Source organism: Erithacus rubecula, assembly GCF_903797595.1.
Source record: "Erithacus rubecula genome assembly, chromosome: 17".
Taxonomy (NCBI): domain Eukaryota; kingdom Metazoa; phylum Chordata; class Aves; order Passeriformes; family Muscicapidae; genus Erithacus; species Erithacus rubecula.
This window is the reverse complement of record NC_136669.1, coordinates 15,382,867-15,400,181: the sequence shown is the minus strand read 5'-3', so window position 1 is coordinate 15,400,181 and position 17,315 is coordinate 15,382,867. Positions and strand designations below refer to the sequence as shown.

Below are 17,315 nucleotides of genomic sequence, written 5' to 3'. Positions count from 1 at the left end.
AGGCTTACTACATCTAGTCAATGACCTTACTGCAGGCATTGGCATGTAGCAGGGTCCCTTGCACCCTGAAGCCTTTCCTAGACTGAACAAGCCTAGACATCACCCTGCCTTCACCACCTGATCCTCCTGGTAACCCTCAGATGAACTTGCTCTAGTTAATCTCTCTCCTGCTCAAGATTGGTGACAATATTATAGACATGGTCTCAGACCAGGTAGATTCTACTGCTCTACAGAGTAGAGCATGGTAATCATAATTTTGTTCAATATCCTGGCCATGCTCCTATTAAGAACAGTGCATGACATGGTTGGTCCCCTTTGGTTCCACACCTTTGAATCTGCCCTGGATCACACTTAGCTTGTGTCTATTGGCAAATCCAGGTACAGAAGAGCTGCTTCCCAGACAGCCAGTCCCCATCTGATACTGCAGTGGAGTTATTCCTTAATTCCTTCCTAGGGCAGGACTTTGCAATTTCCTTGCTAAGCTGTATAATGTTCCTGCAGGTCATTCTTCCCATCCATCCCTCTGAAGGGCAGCTCTGTCCTTAAGTGTGTCACAGCCTTAAAAACTGCTGAGCTTCATTCCACCCCTTCCAGAGTTCAGAACAAAGGGATAACTCTGTCAATAGAGACAGTAATTCAGTAGCATAGAATATTCTACCATCCTCTCAGGTGACTTGGTATTAGTTATGTCCTACTTCTTCCTTCTGGACCTGTTTGTTTTTCCTACCAGGCTTCCAACTGTACTGTAGCATCACTATTCTTTCTCTTATCTTTAGCACTTTTGGTTCTTGCTCTACAAAGCAGGACTGCACTCTACACAATGATTAAATCTTTCTCTGTCAAAACAAAGGTATATTCAACAGATGAATACGACCTCCCTCAGCTAAAAGAACCTGGGTTGAAGGCACTCACAGCAGCTTCTCACACCAGCTCTGATGTTGGGTAATTACCCTCAGATAATTTTACATCTTTTTGTTATGACTGTAATCCTCTTCTACTGAGCTAAAGTGCAGGTGTCAAAGCAGCTCTGCCTAGCAAGTATCTCAGGAAGGTCACAGGGACAGTACCCAGCAACTTCCAGCACTACAAGAGGAAGGAGACTCTGAGTGTAATTTGCTGGCATACCTCTGCCACATCTGCCAGGGAACGTGACACAAAGGAGTCCCGTGAGTTTCCATCCAGCAGGCTGGGACCCAGTAAGGAGGTGCCACTGGTGTTCCCAACTGGAGTTGGTAACATTTTTCGTCCCTTCTCTGGGGAGATGAAACTTGCTACAAAGAAAAAGCACATCAGTAAGTCAAGGCACTGAGTGTTTTTAACTGGGAAGATAAAGAGAACAACAAGGAAATTCAAAGTGGAGGACAGATATCCATTTCTTCCATCTTTCAAAAATTATGTGTTACCAGCATCGATTCCATCACCACACTGCTTAGAGTAAGGAGACTCATTACACTGGCCCCATGAATTATTAATTAAAAAAAACTTTCAGCAACTAAATCTCAACCAAACCCAGTGAGTAACCTCATGTGTTTGAGATAGTACTTATCAAACACACAACAAAGTCTGTTTTTCCACCAGAAGAGCCAAAGACATCTGTTCATTTTGGCACAACAGTCCAAATGTCTCACCCTAACTGATGAGTCAGGCTCCAAACAAACTACAAGGAACTGCCAAGGAATTACTTGTCCCAAGCTACAGGTCCCAGTCTAGCACTGGGATCTTTTCAGGAACAAACTTGTGAAGAGAGAGAAAATGTACTCATAGCAACACTGTGGAAATGGAAGCAAGAAGTATTTGGAATAATTCTACAAATGTCCTACTGGGTTTGTAATTTCTCAAAGGATTCACTTCTGATAAATGATGTTGGGTTTTTTTGTTAACAGGAAAGCACTTTTTGGTTGCACTTCTCCACATCTGGACACTTACAGAACAAGCTGCTGAGGGAGGAATCTGTGGAGTCATTGGGGTACCACTGGGGATCATGGGTGGGAGACGCAATCCAGTTCTGCTGAGGACTACTGGATGGGGACGGAAGACTTCTGGAGCTGTCACTGCCATTCAGCTTTGCAGGAGAGAGAGAAACACCTTCACCTGTAAGCCAATGTCAGGGATCACAAATTCAGTCCATACGGTAAAGTTACAGGACGCTGCACCAACTTTTGTTTAGAAAGAAAAGAAACCCCAAACAACAACAATAAACCCTCTGCCCCATATTTGCCAGAAAAGAAAGGCGAGGCACAGAAATTTATTTCCAACATATATTTGGAAACAAACAAACAACAAACCCACAAAAACTTCATAAGCCAAGAACTGCTTTCTGGAAAAGTTTCTGCTGCCATGCAAGATGTCAAGGACTTTTTTTTTCAAGTTGATAGGGAGACTTTAGCTACTTGCAGACTTACTGTACTGGCCAGAGCTGATGGCTATTTCAATGATGGAATCGCTGATCTGAGTGGCAGGTTCCCCTTGGGAAAGCACATCTTCAGGTGGTCCAGGCAGGGAAATATCCAAGAGAGCAGAAACATTGGGAGGAGAGAGCCGAGTACTGGAAGCTTCTGATGAGGGAAGTGGAGGGGTGGACAGACCATTCTGGAGAGGAGTCTTGGCAAGTTCTGGCAGAGAAAGGACCGATGTGCCCTGTCACAAGAAACAGAATTAATTGTACATAAATTTATTAAGAACTCGGAAAACTAAAAAGCAACACTTTGGCTCTTAAATATCAGATTAAAACCAGACTTTTGAGGGAAAAAATCCAGTATATAATATGCCTAGATTAGAGGAATATACTATTTATATAACAAATCTGTATTATTTTAATGAAAAGTATCTGTTAGCATATATATTCAGCCCATATCCCTGCCAAATTATCTGAAAAAATATGAATCTGTAACATTCCAGAGAATATTTAAAATAGCCTACATAACAGAACAAGCATAATCTTAAAATTAACATAATTTTGAGAAATTGACAGTATAGTTCCAAATAGATATGTGTTATTTGCTTTAATATAGGCAAAAACCCTTTAAATGACGGAAGAGTATACAGATGTTTTAAACTGGTAACTCACATTTATTCACTTTTTACAGGCAGACTTCCCAAAATTCAACTGATCTTTAAGGAGTTTCATTACCAGTAGCTCATTGTAGAACTGTAACATTTTTTTCTGATGTAGTGTATACACAGCTGTCCTAAGAGCAAGAACCAGAACCCAAGGCCCCATTACCACAAGAAATGCCTCATAGGTTCATGTCCCATAAAAAAATCTTTATCTCCTTTATCTCTCCAGTCAAACTAATTTGACCTTTTTCACATGCAGGCATCACAGGGAGCATGGAAAGTGCTTCCACTGCAGAAAAGAAGAGCCTGTATTCTGAGACTTAAAAATCCAGCACCAGATCCTGGATCCCACTGGAGAAAGAGTCTGGGGACATGATGACAACACTCTTAAAGTTTAAGTGCCATCACAGTTACTCTTAAGTATTTGTCTGTCTTACTGGATACAGCACAATGAACAGTAAATCTCTGGAAAGGATTCTGACATTACAATCACACTTTCAGTCCTAATACTCCTCCTTTAGAGATGTGGACGCAGCAGGACTGCGAACTGCTGAAATCTGTCCTCGTGATGTCTAAAATACACACATAGATACAGCAGAGTCATTATAAACTCCTCCACTCTATAAAGAGATATGTAAAATTTGTTTGTCTTTCACAGGTCATTGTGATCACTTTGATTTTAGAGAATGGCACACACATATTTAAGCAGCTTTCCTAAATTTCTTTCAGTTTCTTCAGATACTAGGGATTTCATTTCCATCAGACAGTACCAGTGGTGCACAATTACCTGGGAGTAGAGAGTTTTAACTAGCAATCCCTGAGGCATTTTCACAGAACACTACCCGTTCCAGAGCACTGCTCCCTCAGTGCACACTGTACCTGGAAGCCATCCTGCTCGGGCCGGGTCGGCAGGCTGATGTACGGCACCCGGCACCCTGGGCCTGAGCGCTGCAACCAAACAGAAACCACGTCAGTGACAGCTGGGGAGGGAACAGATAAAGGCCTAGCACCAGCAACTCCCTGAGAACATGACATGGACTGACATGGACTAACATGTAGCTGGGTCTCAATGAAAGAAACAGCAAGGAGAATTTATAGTTTCCATTCCAAATACAATCCCAAGAAGTCCATGTTTTGCACCAGATCCCCTCCTGAATTTCTGAAATTCCGTAATTTCTTTTCAAACCAGATTTCTGGACAGCCAAGTTCAACTCTCAACCAGCTGCAAACCATTTTACTGGATGGAAATTCATTCAATGAGATAATTATTTGATCCCTCAACCCCAAATACACACTACACAACACAGACAGGGTCTGCCACGACAGCAGTGTCTAACAACAAGCCCCAGGAGAACAGTCACTGAGGAGTCATAATAATACAGCTTTTTTATACTATGAAAGAGCAAGATAGTTAAGCACTTGAAAACAGCTCATTTAAGAGCCTCTGACCTCCACAGTGGTGATGGAGCCTCCATTCTGATGTGCTACTGCTGGCTCCTGCCCTGTCACCACAGTGGGCACTGCATCTGGTGACAATGGAGACACATCTGGCAAACCATCTGCATCCAGGACAGGCATGGGACTACCAGGGATAATGCCAGCGCTTTTTGCTGCCAAGTCAATAGCACCTTGGGTGAAACAAAAAACCAAAAAACCGTATTACAATCTTGTTCTTTACTTTGTTATGGTTCACTAAAAGATTATTTTTGTAAACTTACCCAGAGTTAAAACTCAACCCATGTAAGAAAGCAGCAATGGTAACTATTTGGGTCAGCTGCTTCTCTGCACCAAGGGTCACATTGCTTTTAGCTGAAACATTTAACTCTTCTGCCCTGTTCCAACCTCTTATTAGGTATATCAAAATAGTCGAGAGACATCCCAGTTCCCCTCCCATCCTTTTCCTCTATTTTTTTTCTTTTTTGTCCTCCAAATTGGTAAGTATTTCATCATGCAATTTCCAGAAATTTCCTATGGGTTATTAGAGGAGCTCTAGAAACAACAGAGCCTTATATTGTTATTTACCTCTGGCAGCCATACAGACTCAATGTAAAAAATATAAATTGTTGTAAGGGTCAACCTCACCCAGATCTTTTAAAATCCACTTCAAATATCTGAATGTCTCCTCATCTCAAAAGAATCCTCTAGGTAAAACATAGATGCACTCACTGTTTTCACCTCAATAATTGTACTAATTATGGAACCCACACTGCTGTGAGACAGTATCTGCCTGGAGAACATCAGCATGGCTTTTACTGCAGAATTCAGAATGACTTACTAGACAGATGGTCGGTGGCCTGTGTTGGAAGAACTTTGGGCACAATTGGACGAGAAACAGCAGCTTTAGTCAGTGAGGACTGGATTGGCCGAAATGAACCTCTCCCTGGGGGGAAGCATTAATACCTTTCAGGCAAATGAAATCTAACACTTTAAAGCAGAACACAACACAGTTCAATAGAAGCAAATAAATTCCAAACAGCAGAAAGCTGCAGGAATGCAAGTAGTGGAGCTGATGGAATAGAGCTAAAATAGTGATTGAGCTAAGCGGTGTCATGCCATGGACACGCAACAGCAAGTGTTGCTGAGCTACTGGAGCTGCTCTCCTACTGTCAGTGAAGACAATCCTTCAGGGCTCAATGCTAGCTTAGATGGGGGATCACCTGTACTACCACTGTACTCAAAGAGTGTACCAGCAGAAAAGGACATATGGGCAGTGGATTGCTTATGCTGTATAAAACTTAGACAGTATCCTAGGTACTAGAGAAAGCCCAATATAAAATCTAGACAAATTCTTATATCCTACAGAACAAAAATTCCTATCTAAGTATTTTATTCCAAATTTTGTCTCCCTGTTGAGAACTCCTTGCTTTTCTGTTATTTCAGTCTCAGAAAATTGAAAAAAAAAAATTATCAAAAGCATGACTTGCTTAACAATGGTCAGGAAAGCAATCCCATCATTCTGCAGGCCGGTGACACTGTCATTTCGAAAGAGTACTTTCTTTTTAGAAATTACTTCTTTATGCAGTTTTAAGGGACACTTTTCAGTTTATACAAGTGTTAGACTCACCTGTAATGGATGAGTTGGATAAGATAGAAAAGGAACAGACATGCTGGGATGGATTTCCAGATGGCCTGGGGAGCAGTGTTCTCTATGTGAGAGAAACAATAAACCAGAATAGATTTAAACGCAGATAGGGGGTAACACTCATTGTATAAGTTGCAGGAGCTCACGAGACCTTCCAGAAAAAGCAGAGCATTTCTGTGGCATTACTATCATGCATCAGACACAGCAATAGGATCAGTGTGCTCTTGAGAAAAAAGCTACAGGCAAGAATGATGTGTTTTCTCTGTAAACTACTAAAAGGAAGTATTTCCACATGGAAAATTCTCAGAGAAATACTGATTAGAACTATAATCCTCTCTGATTATACTTGCAGTGGTTTTCAAATCTCTTTCAGAATTACAACAGTGATCTTAAACTTGGGACCTAGTCTGTGTACAAACTGATCTTCCCTCAAAAATTACCAAGTGTGGATGAGTCAGATAGCTGTGTGTATTTGGGAGCCTCTTAAAACACATGGAATTGTCCAGATCTGAAGATCCCAGGATCAAAAAATAGTCCAGGGGATAATTTCTGTGCCCCCATCTCTTATACAACACAGAAGAGAAAAAAATGGCATAGTGATAATTGGGAACTTTCTTTTCCCCAGTAGGTTACTATTACTTATGTTTCAGATTTCTTTTTTCTCACCTGCCCCTGGTGTCCCAGTGATATGTACCTTTTCCCAGGGTTGTCAGAGCAGTCTGAAGGAGGGTAATGCCTGTCTGTCACCAAAGCACCACAACAACAGGCCATTTTGTCCATACATGTCTTTCCAAGCCTCATTTTTTCCCCAGGAATCATTGTTCTTCCAAAGTGTTATGACTTATTTCACTACAAAGGCTTAATATCCACCACATTTTAACATCCACTACTGAGCAGGAAACAGGAAAAGGATATAAAGGAAGATTTTGTTGTTAAGAGGGCTGCCAGTTCCAACACTGCCAGCACAGGACAGCACAGGAATGCACTGCCTATGCCTCAGAGCCAGATGGCCCAGGCAGCAGAACCTTCTTCCAGGTTCCAGAAGCCTCTTCCAGTGGCTTTTTTACTTTTCCAAACTACCTTAGGCACTGGACTTCCACTGTTGTTGATATTCTTCATACAGGGAATGTAACATGGCTAGTTACACTAGCTAGTGACTGAAAGTGTTTGTTTCTTCATAATTTCAGCTTCACCTTTCTAGTGGATGCATGAGGGAAAATTCCATTTTCTATTTGTTATGTGCAAATCACTACAGCCTTACTGACACTCAGGGAGCAGAACAGGCATTTATACTTTGCTCTGACCTGTACTACCAGTGGCTTCCGCAAGTGCCTGTTCCGTAACTTCCTGGGCTTCGGCAGGAAGAAGTCTGACTGCATCTGGACAACAACAGGAAATGCATTACAAGTATTTTAAGCATCTAGACACAGAATAAATTATATCCCCCAAATTCTTATTTTCAATAAAGATTAAATAAGAGTTAACTAAAACACTGTGTTTTGTTTCAGATAGCACAATATCCTTTCTGCTAGAGTCAAAATATTTTCCACCAATAATGTATTTTTTCTTCTTTTTTTATGGAGATAAAGCTTTGTCCCAAAAAAGACATTTCATTACTAGCTACTTCAGCATCCTACAAAATTCTTACTGAGATTATGTACATAAAAATTAGAATTTGACTTAAATACAGAATGAGGCTGTGTTAAATTAGCTACACATGAGAAGCGGATCAGTTTTTGCTAAATCTGGCACATAAATTGCTGGAACAATTAAATTAGACAGCAAATCAGTGTCATCGGGCTGTGCAATGGCATTCTGATTTGAATTACCTGAATTACATGAACAGGCAGTGTCAGTTCAAAGTAAAGATACATAGTCAAAATCTGACTCATCTCAGTTGATACAATGTTAAACTTGAGCAGGATAAGAAGCACTGCTTCACAAGGCAGCCCATACTTTCTGATGAATTCAGAATCCCTGTGATACCTCCTGGAAGCTGGCTGATGCACACCATGCTGCATTTTCTATTCAGCAATCTCACTTACACTGATGGTGTCCAGGTGCTGCCGGAAAGTCAGCTCTGCTTCCTTGCTGGGTAGGAACAGCTTCCCATGGCGGCTGTTGGGGGGCAGGGTTGTAGGGACTGCAAACAGTCCACTGTCGGCCTCAGTGCTCCCAGAAGGATTAGCCACCAAGAGAGGACTAGGGAGATTTCTCAAACCTATAAGATTTTAACAGCAATTTAAATGAAATGAAGTGGAAACAAGAAGAAAATAACTGTTTAGTAACTGAAAGATCACAGAGAGCTGGAACTTAAGGATTCTGGCTCTGTCACCAGCTGTTTTCAAAATCAGGAATCTCTCCATATTTCAGTTGTTCCACCTGAAAACTGTCAGTATTTACCTCCTATGGATACCACTAATATTCACTTGCTTTGAAATTCTTGGAAGTAGGGGATTAAATGTAATTTTACACTACTTAAGAAACTAGAATTAAAGCCCCATTTTCAGTCCCACACAGACCGTGATAATCAGTTTATTTGTTCAGCTTGTAGGCATTCCTGGGGGCCTATCCCAGTAAACAAATTATATTCACCATTTCTTATGTAGGGGAAGATAATACAAACACAGAGCCATTTTACAGCGTTTATGATTTATTTACACTCCCCACCCCTGCTTTCCCTATAGTAATTTGAAATGCAACCTCAATAAAATCAATCCAGTGATGGAGTGGAGATGAATTTACCAGACGACCTTCCCAAAGATGGACTGTCCATCATTTGGCACAATGAAAGATTGGTAGCTCGTCTGAGTAAAACTTCTCCATTTATGTTTAAAAAAAATATGGTAGGATTTCCCTCTGGAAGCAGCCAGATTGGATGAAAGCCAGCATTGTCAACCTGTCACTCTGAGGTACTCAAAACGTGCTTTTCTCCACAGAGGTCCTTTACAGCACCAGTTAACCCAGTTAGCCTGCTCCTGGGTTCACTGCTTTTCAGAGCAGGGGTATGAAAAGGACTGACTAAGAATCACAACTGCTCCCAGTAACCCCAACATCATCACAAACTTTCCTGAAATCATAAACATTGGTGGCAAATGCAACTGGGCTGAAGCATAGAACCAAAATTCTTGGCCTGCATGACTGGGGCTCACAGGTTACAGCAGCTGTACCTCCTATTAAAGAAAAGGCAATTCATAATCATTCTTTATCTTGTAATCATAGAATCACATGACTGGTTTGGGTTGGAAGGGATCTTCAAGCTCATCTCATTCCACCCTCTGCCATGGGCAGGGACACCTTCACTATCTCAGGTTGCTCCAAGCCCCATCCACCCTGGCCTTGAACACTCTTAGGGATCCAGGGGCAGACAAAACTTCTCTGGGCAACATGTGCCAGGGCCTCACTGCCCTTGCAGGGAAGAATTTCTTCCTAACGTTTAATTTAAACCTATAGTAGCAGGATGGCACAGAAAATTTTCAGTAATTATTGATCAATTATTTTACACTCTGAATTTACTTGTCTGTTTTGTAAGCTGATACTCTCTTGAGATCTCACACCCTGTACCAGTCAGCATGAGTTAGTTTAGGCTGGGAAGGGGTTAATTCTCTTCAGTGGCAGTTTTGGATTTGTATTGCAAACAGTGCTCGTAACTGAGGGATGCTTTAGCTACTCCTGAGCAAGACTTACACTGGTCAAGGCCTTTGCTGCTCCTGGCCCCACACTGCCAGACAGGGGGCTGGGGATGCACATGGAACTGGGAGGGAACACAGCCAGGACAGCTGACCACAGTGATATCCCATACTATGAGGGATCATGCTTAGCATACAAAGCAGGGAGAAGAAGGAGGAAGGGGTAGACATTCAGAGTGAGGGCGTTTGCCATCCCAAGTTACTGTTACATATGATGAAGCCCTGCTGTCTTGGGGATGGTTGAACACCTGCCTGCCCAGGGGAAGCAGGGAATGAATTTCCTGTTTTGCTTTGCATGCATGGCATTTGCTTTCCCTAATAAACTGGTTTTATTTCAAACCATGAGTTATCTCACTTTTACTCTTCCAGTTTTCCCCCATCCCACCAGCAGGGAGTGACTAAACAGCTGCATGGGACTGACTTGCTGGCTGGGTTAAACCATGACACAGCTCCAAAAAAGCACAACCATCTTCTCTAAGAGTGATTAAGCAGAGTTCTTCTGGACTGTAAGCTGCATTATTGATGTGCATTGTTATTCAAGATTCAAAGCAACACTTGACTTAGGACAATTCTACAGCAAATTAACACACACCAATGTTCTCAGACAATGAAGTTCCTAAGAGTAAGAGAACTCCTTCTTCCAGTGTTCCATCACTGGGAAGTTCTCATCATGGTGTGAAGTATTAATAAGCTGATTTTGTCAAGTGGATTTTTAGGAATACTCACCTGAGGAGCTGGAAGCAGCACCAGGGGAAAAAGTCCTGTTGCGAAGGGCAGACTGACTCCGTGCACAGCCGGGACTCCTGGCGTTGATGGCAACCACCTTTCCTGGGGGAGTCAGGGACTGCTCCTCCTGAACAGGCTTTATAGGTGACGTGGCAATGGAGCTCATCTCGGGCATCTGAAAATGCACACTAAATGAATACTGTGTGCTGGCAGAAAAAATGCATTGTGAAAATCACTGTACTTAGGAAGCCTTAAAATTAAAATCTGATATACTATAATACCTTAAAGTACTTTAAGCAATACCTCCTAGAGGGGGTGAGGGGCAGCTGAAATTACCTTCCTGCCCACTTAGCAGTGTTGGATGTCACCAATTCAATGTATTACTTAATGTTACAATTCAGTTAGCACTCAACAAACTTCACGCAACGTGTTGGATCACCGTGGGAGAGAAAGAAAGAGAAAAAAAAAGGTGTTTGTTTTAATTCAGCAAAACTATTTTTCCTAAACTCCATCCAGAGGGTTGCTGTGGTGAGACATACATCTGGACAAAACTATTTTAATTCTGTCTTAATTCTAATCAAGTAGAGTTTTGAATCTTTTCCTTTCCCTTCTCTTTCACACTATTACACACCACTAAGAAGAGACACATGCACTTCAATAATTTTCCAGGCTTATCCCGTTGTTTCATTAAGTTGTTTAAACTGTTTTGTAGAAAACCCTCCTTTTTTAAGAAATCTGTGTGCAATCACAGGCTTAAAATTATACCCCTTGCTCAGCTGCAATGCCACTTCACAGTTTGTTTTATGCTGATGATTTTCATTTAAGGAATGAACCACAGCAGAGCTGGCTGCTTTGGTTGTCACAGATTATCTGGAGAAAACAGTAGGCATGCACACAATCAATCCTTCCTCTAAATATACTCTGTGGCAAAAAAATCATGTTTCCTGTCATTATTTGATGAAATGCAACTTTTAAGACATCTACAGTGCTTTCAGTGAGGCAGTAAATATCTTCCTGGCCTTTGCAGTATCAGTGCCACAACGTTCACGCTGCAAGGAGAGTATATTTTTCTGAAATACAGTGAGAATAAAGTGGTATTTGAAAAATGAAAGGTTGTGTTCCTTCTTTTTGCTGGAATGTACAATATAGTATACATATCCTTAAAGAGCTCCTTTATTGTTTGGTAGTACTATGCTACTTTAAGACAGCCAAGAGAGTGAAAGAGACAGGAAAACACACGTAAATCCTAACTGCTGGATCCTCTCCCTCTGCAATTCCTCTCCCTACAAGTGTCAGGGATGTTCTTCTTTATAGTTTGTGCATGTCACGCCTAGCTGTCACCTGTGTCACCAGAAGTAGGTGTCAAAGAGAAGACAGTATCCCAGATCTGTGAGATGTCAGACCAAAAGCCTTTGCAGTTTAAACAAAGTCTGTATCTGGAGCTGCATCTGAACAAAGATGGGTTTAAATTTATAAAATCCTTCATTCTATATCTGTAGAATCAGAATCAAAAGGAACTTTGAGGGTGACTAAATCACCAACAAATAAGGATCAGAGAACTCAGTGTTTGGGAACAGTGATACATTTGCATCCTGGCTGGCACAGAATCTTTAGCTCATCCTATCTAGGCATTTGAGCAGATCTGCTGAACTCTGTAAAAGTTTTACTTGATTTCAATTGGCTGCACTAGGGGCAATCGGCTGCCCAAGTATCACTGGAGCAAATCTTAAATGCATGTTACAGAGCATAAGAAGGAAAGTAAGTTCATTGCCTAAGGAGGAAGGTACTTTTCTGGGACTGTTAAACAGCTGTCCTGGAGTCTGGGAACTTTCACACAATCAACTGTGGCAGGCGCAGTTCTATTGACTCTGCTATTCTGAAGAAACTTATTCTTTTCGCTCTTGCACTGTGTAATTTGAACTACCTAAATATTGAAAATCAATGCAGTTTTCATGTGGAATATTAATCTCATTCAGAATCCATTTCCCACAAAAGGTTGGATTAGATGATCTTCCAAGGCTCCTTCCAACCTGAATTGTTCTAAGATTCTGTGAATCTGAGAGAACAGAAGGCATCTCACCTCACAATTGATCTTTTGAGTAGTCACATTAAATGTTCACTGAAACATCAATGAGACTCATAGCAAGCCAGAAGCTAAAAGGCAGTGTAAAAACCATATTGGAGCTAAGTCCACTAATTAGCCAGCTGTCTTGTGCTGTAGTTTTTTGTAAAACTTAAACACAGGAATCTCCAAAGATCTTGACATGGCTGGTTACTCATTTATTGTGAAGCTACAACTGGGCAATTATTCTCCAAATGAAACTAGAGTTTAGTATCTGGAACATGAACAAGAGCTACTTACTGGTTTGGGATTGACTTCAGTAGAGATGAGTTTCAGAAGGCAATTCAAGAGTCTCTGCTTGTGAAAGGTAGGACATACAGGAACAGCACTTGATTCAGATGTTTGCTCTCTAGCATCCTGGGTTTCTGGCTCCAAGACAGCCAACCAGTCATATTCCAGCTGCAGCTTGTTTGGTTTGCCCATCATGAGGTAGACTTCAGCCAGCGTAAGGCTCTCAGAGGTTCGCAGACTCCATCCTTCTTCTCTAACTTGCTGGGAGAGCCGACTTGGGTCATCCTTGAGAGACTTTGTACTGGATTGTCCCTGAGGTGGAGGTGGAAACAAGGAGCCCAGCTTCTCTTGAGAATCCTCCATTACTGCATCTGTGATATCCTTGGTACAAGCATCAAGCTGCTGGCCCTGGCTGTGGCCAGCCTGAGTTTCACATCTGCTGCTGCCAGGGGAAGCCACACCACCTCTCAGCAGCTGGGAACAGAAGTCAGAGGTCTCTGCACTCCTCCTGCTTGGAGAAGCATTACCAGCTGCTGAAATGGAGTCTTTCCCATGTAGTTTGTCTGTGCAAGAACATTTCTCTGGGACGATTAGGTCTTGGCAGGACTTCATGTACCGTGGGAATGGATCGAGCAGAGAGAGCTCCTCCACATCAGGAATCTTGCTGCAAGCACACACCATGCTGCATGAGGGTAGCATAGCTGCCTGGTCACTACCCAGGGCCTCCTTGCCCTCCACACAGGGGGCCACTGAGCTCAGCTTTTCCTGGTGCCCTCCTGGATCCTGAGGTCCAGAAGGTGGTTTCTGGAGGGAATTAGTGATGCCAAGATTTGAGGCTGTTCCTTCCACCAGGATGGGTTCTGGGGCACCATCTTCAGTGCTTGCAGAAACTTCAGCTGTAGGCTGTAAGGCTCTGCTGGGCTCTGTAGTGCTCTCTGCCCTTCCCACACCCTTACCTTCCATTCCTCGCAGGTATTTCAGCTGTCCCCTTGCTGTCCCCTGACCACTCTGTATGCCAAGGATTTGGGCAGGGGGTAGTAAGTGAGAGTCTTTTGTGTTCTGTTTGCATTTGCCTGTTTCCTGCCAATGCACTGTACAGAAGGCCTTGGAGTGGACCACTCTGGCTACCCCAGGCAGTGGAGTGAGGGTACAGTTCTCCCCTGGAAAGAGATGGAGCATCACTTTCTCCTCTGAGAAGCTGCCTCTTGTTTCTGAGTCTCTGGAGTCCTGAAGTTGCTGTTCTTCAAGTGTTTTACGCTAAAAAACATGTGTCAAAGAAGGTAACAGTTGTCTGCCTCTTCCAAAAAATCACCTGGGAGCCTATTTTGCAAGTTAAAAAAAAAAAAAGTAAAAGAAAACCTAGTTGATTTAGGACATGTTCTCTATTCACAAATAATAGTGAAGACACTATAATCAGGAATTAGGTCCTTTGTGGTGGTAAAGACTGCGCTGAAGACCTGCTACAAGCCCAAAATAAATATCCATTCCAAACAAAATTACTTCTCTCTGTTTCACACTCCAACTGTAAAAAGAAAAAAAAAATCCCAATCAACGAACCCCAATAAAACCTCCAACACTGCACAGCAAAGCAGCCTCTTGTGAGTGCAGCAAACTCCACCTTACACTCTCTGACATCCTTCAGAGTTTCAAGTGCTATGCTGCTACTTCTTCCAGGCCCACAAATTAAACAGAAAAGCCTGAATGAAAGGCCCAAGAAGAAGATAAAACCTGCAAGTCAGAAGGTTCAGAACAGAACAGCTGTTAACTCACAAATCCTTCTATTGTATGGATCAGAGACAGGGACATCCTGAATGCTGTACGGCTCAGATAGTGCAGAGATACATTGCAGGTAGCTGCAGCTACCTCAACAAGAAGCTTAAGCCTTCATTAGTGAAAGTGCACAAAGTGCAAAGATCTGTCCTTAATCTCTCTGCTGAAACTGGAAACAGAATTGTCAGTTATTATCCAGGCTGTATGAGGGTCACCCACTGATAATGAGCCGGACTAAGATCACTGTTTAAGGAAACTAAATAAAAGCAGGAATGTAATTTTTTCTTAACTAGCTTTCACGGGATCATAACAGAGAAGAGTTGAGGTAAAAGCAGAATACTATGGAATCCTCACAAATGCTTCCATTAGTGATGCTGAGACCCTATCTTTACTAAGCAGGGACTGGTACATTTATGAAGTAGATTCACTTTTCTGATGCAAAACAACTTGGAATAGGAAGGGAATTGCTTCCAGGACACAGCAAATGGAACAGACTGAGTAGGAAAAGGATACAACCCGCACTTCATGGAGAGCCCACTTCTGCTTCAGGAATTCAAGGAGGCTGGAGACCTTCCGATGTAACTCCACGATCATCCTGTATGCAAGAGAAGCAAAGCAAGGGAACAGAGAACAACTGTCAGCAGGAGCTCCAAGTCCTAACCTTGATGCTAGAAGGGGAATTAAGGAATAACCTGGCATTCTATAATGCCAGCACAAAGAACAGTCCCAAGTGCTAAGAAAGAAAACCACAACAAAACCAAGAGCATATGTTATCCCACAACTTCAAAATCTAGGTTAACTCACAAATGTGACAACTCATACATCCTAAAAGCCTGTCAGATAAACCTGATTGCCATGATTCAAGAAACTACTTTTTTCCATATGGAAGAAGTAGGAAAAGATGGCAGGACCTAGCTGAACTGCAAAAGTGCAGGCAAGGCACAAAAACACTACATAAAGAATAAAATGAAAGAGAAAAAACAGCACAAAAGTCTCTTAAACATTTACTTTTTGAAAGTATTTTATTAAATAAACCTAATGCAGAGAAGAGCACAGATATTTTCATCGTGATCTTTGGTCACTATACTGAAGTGCTGCATTTGATACAGCACTCAACATCATAGAGGCCTCATGTTTGCTGCCCCAAGTTCTGGACTAGATATAAGTACCAGGATGAACAGCCACTGATGACACTGAACAGCTGCACCAACAACGTTTTGCAAGGGAGAAGCTACAAACATGTTCCATGTTGCTTTAATCATTGAGTGCAGGTGAAATGTTCAGAGCCTTGATGCAGGCACCTCCAATCAATGTGCATGTTCCCTTCTCTCTGTCTATGGTACATTCGATACAAATTTTAGTAGAACCAAGGCTACTATCTCCAATTTACTTGCCCTCTGCTCTGACATTAAGTGGCACAAACTATACTCATCTCCAACGCTAGTAGCTCCTCCATTACTCAAATTAAAAGATAAAAAGAACAATGGTAATATAATTTTCCCATGTGATAACTCACATTCACAAACCATGCACACTGGTTGGACAAAGGCTTCAGACTAAGTACACTTAGGCCAACTGCATTATCAAAGATGAATTGCCCAAATGGCAAAGAAAACCCTGAAGAAAGAAGATGGGGCTAGGACGCTACTCATCTATTTCCCTATTCTGAGCACCACAATCAGTTCTCCATTACCTAAGCCGTGGGTTCTGGGCAAGACTCTGTACTCGAGCCCACGCATGGTTATTCCGTGGCTGCAGCTCCACAGGGACCTTGAGAGGAAGTCGTACTGGCTTTTGATCCTCTTCATCACTCACACCTGAATGGAGATGAAGCACAAAGGGTCAAAGCAAGGACAACTCAGTCACAACACTGTATGGTCAGTTACACACAATACAAAAGATCAGATACCCCTACAGACAACTTGGGCAGCCCAGCTTCATCACTGGAGTCTGCTTCATTAATTACCTTTTGTTCCAATATGTTCTTTTCCTTGGACACTGCGGTGGTACTGGGGATTGCAGTTGAGCAAGCAGTGTCAAAAATCAGATGTGTGGAAACTTTGAGCAAGTACAGTATTTCAGACCTTTGAACAGCCTGATTCTACTTACTTGGGAACAAGGAAGAAAACGATAAACCCAAAATGAAATCACACATAGCTGAATAGGAGAAGGTAAAACATTAGAAAACATTCAGTGCTAAACACTGTACTGCTGCTGATACACTGGCACCTTCACATACAGTGAAAGCACAATGTGTAAGGCCAGCAGTGAACTGGTCTGTTATGGCTATTTCCTTTTCATCCTAGCTGGTAAAAAAACTGGGTGAGTCCTGAAGTTACTGGGGTTACACAAACAAACAGGCCACGACAAAATACTGTGCCCAGGACAAACATGCAACAGCCTAAATTTCCCTGCCAGTGATGGACACACCAGAACAAGCCTGCTCACTTTCTATGCTTCCAGCCATCTTCTAGAACACCACCATGTTCCAGCATCTTTTACTCACCATCTGGATCACAGAGCTTCTTCAAAGCTCTGCACATGGGAGCTTTGATACGCAGGTTTCTACCTTTGTAACGAACAGTTGTAGCCCTGGATATACAGAAAGAGAAGTACTTAGAGGAGCCAGTAACAATAG

At 42.2% G+C, this 17,315-nt stretch overlaps 1 protein-coding gene across 5 annotated transcripts in view; it reads right to left on the bottom strand.

Moving 5' to 3' along the window:
* CRAMP1 (cramped chromatin regulator homolog 1) overlaps positions 1 to 17,315 on the bottom strand; it is a 48,171-nt gene that overhangs the window by 3,329 nt on the left and 27,527 nt on the right. For 3 of the 5 annotated variants that reach the window (XM_079321038.1, XM_079321036.1, XM_079321037.1), the window contains exons 7-20: positions 17,184 to 17,269; positions 16,371 to 16,494; positions 15,191 to 15,272; positions 12,917 to 14,164; positions 10,555 to 10,729; positions 8,185 to 8,360; positions 7,444 to 7,518; positions 6,122 to 6,203; positions 5,333 to 5,437; positions 4,507 to 4,685; positions 3,937 to 4,005; positions 2,403 to 2,637; positions 1,927 to 2,091; positions 1,126 to 1,271 (exon numbers count right to left, since the gene is read on the bottom strand). In XM_079321038.1, coding sequence (XP_079177164.1) covers positions 1,126 to 1,271; positions 1,927 to 2,091; positions 2,403 to 2,637; positions 3,937 to 4,005; positions 4,507 to 4,685; positions 5,333 to 5,437; positions 6,122 to 6,203; positions 7,444 to 7,518; positions 8,185 to 8,360; positions 10,555 to 10,729; positions 12,917 to 14,164; positions 15,191 to 15,272; positions 16,371 to 16,494; positions 17,184 to 17,269 — 2,947 coding nt within the window. Of the gene's footprint in view, positions 1 to 1,125; positions 1,272 to 1,926; positions 2,092 to 2,402; positions 2,638 to 3,067; positions 3,189 to 3,936; positions 4,006 to 4,506; positions 4,686 to 5,332; positions 5,438 to 6,121; positions 6,204 to 7,443; positions 7,519 to 8,184; positions 8,361 to 10,554; positions 10,730 to 12,916; positions 14,165 to 15,190; positions 15,273 to 16,370; positions 16,495 to 17,183; positions 17,270 to 17,315 lie in introns of those variants that run through there. The other 2 variants (XM_079321039.1, XR_013776242.1) reach the window with 2 other exon arrangements.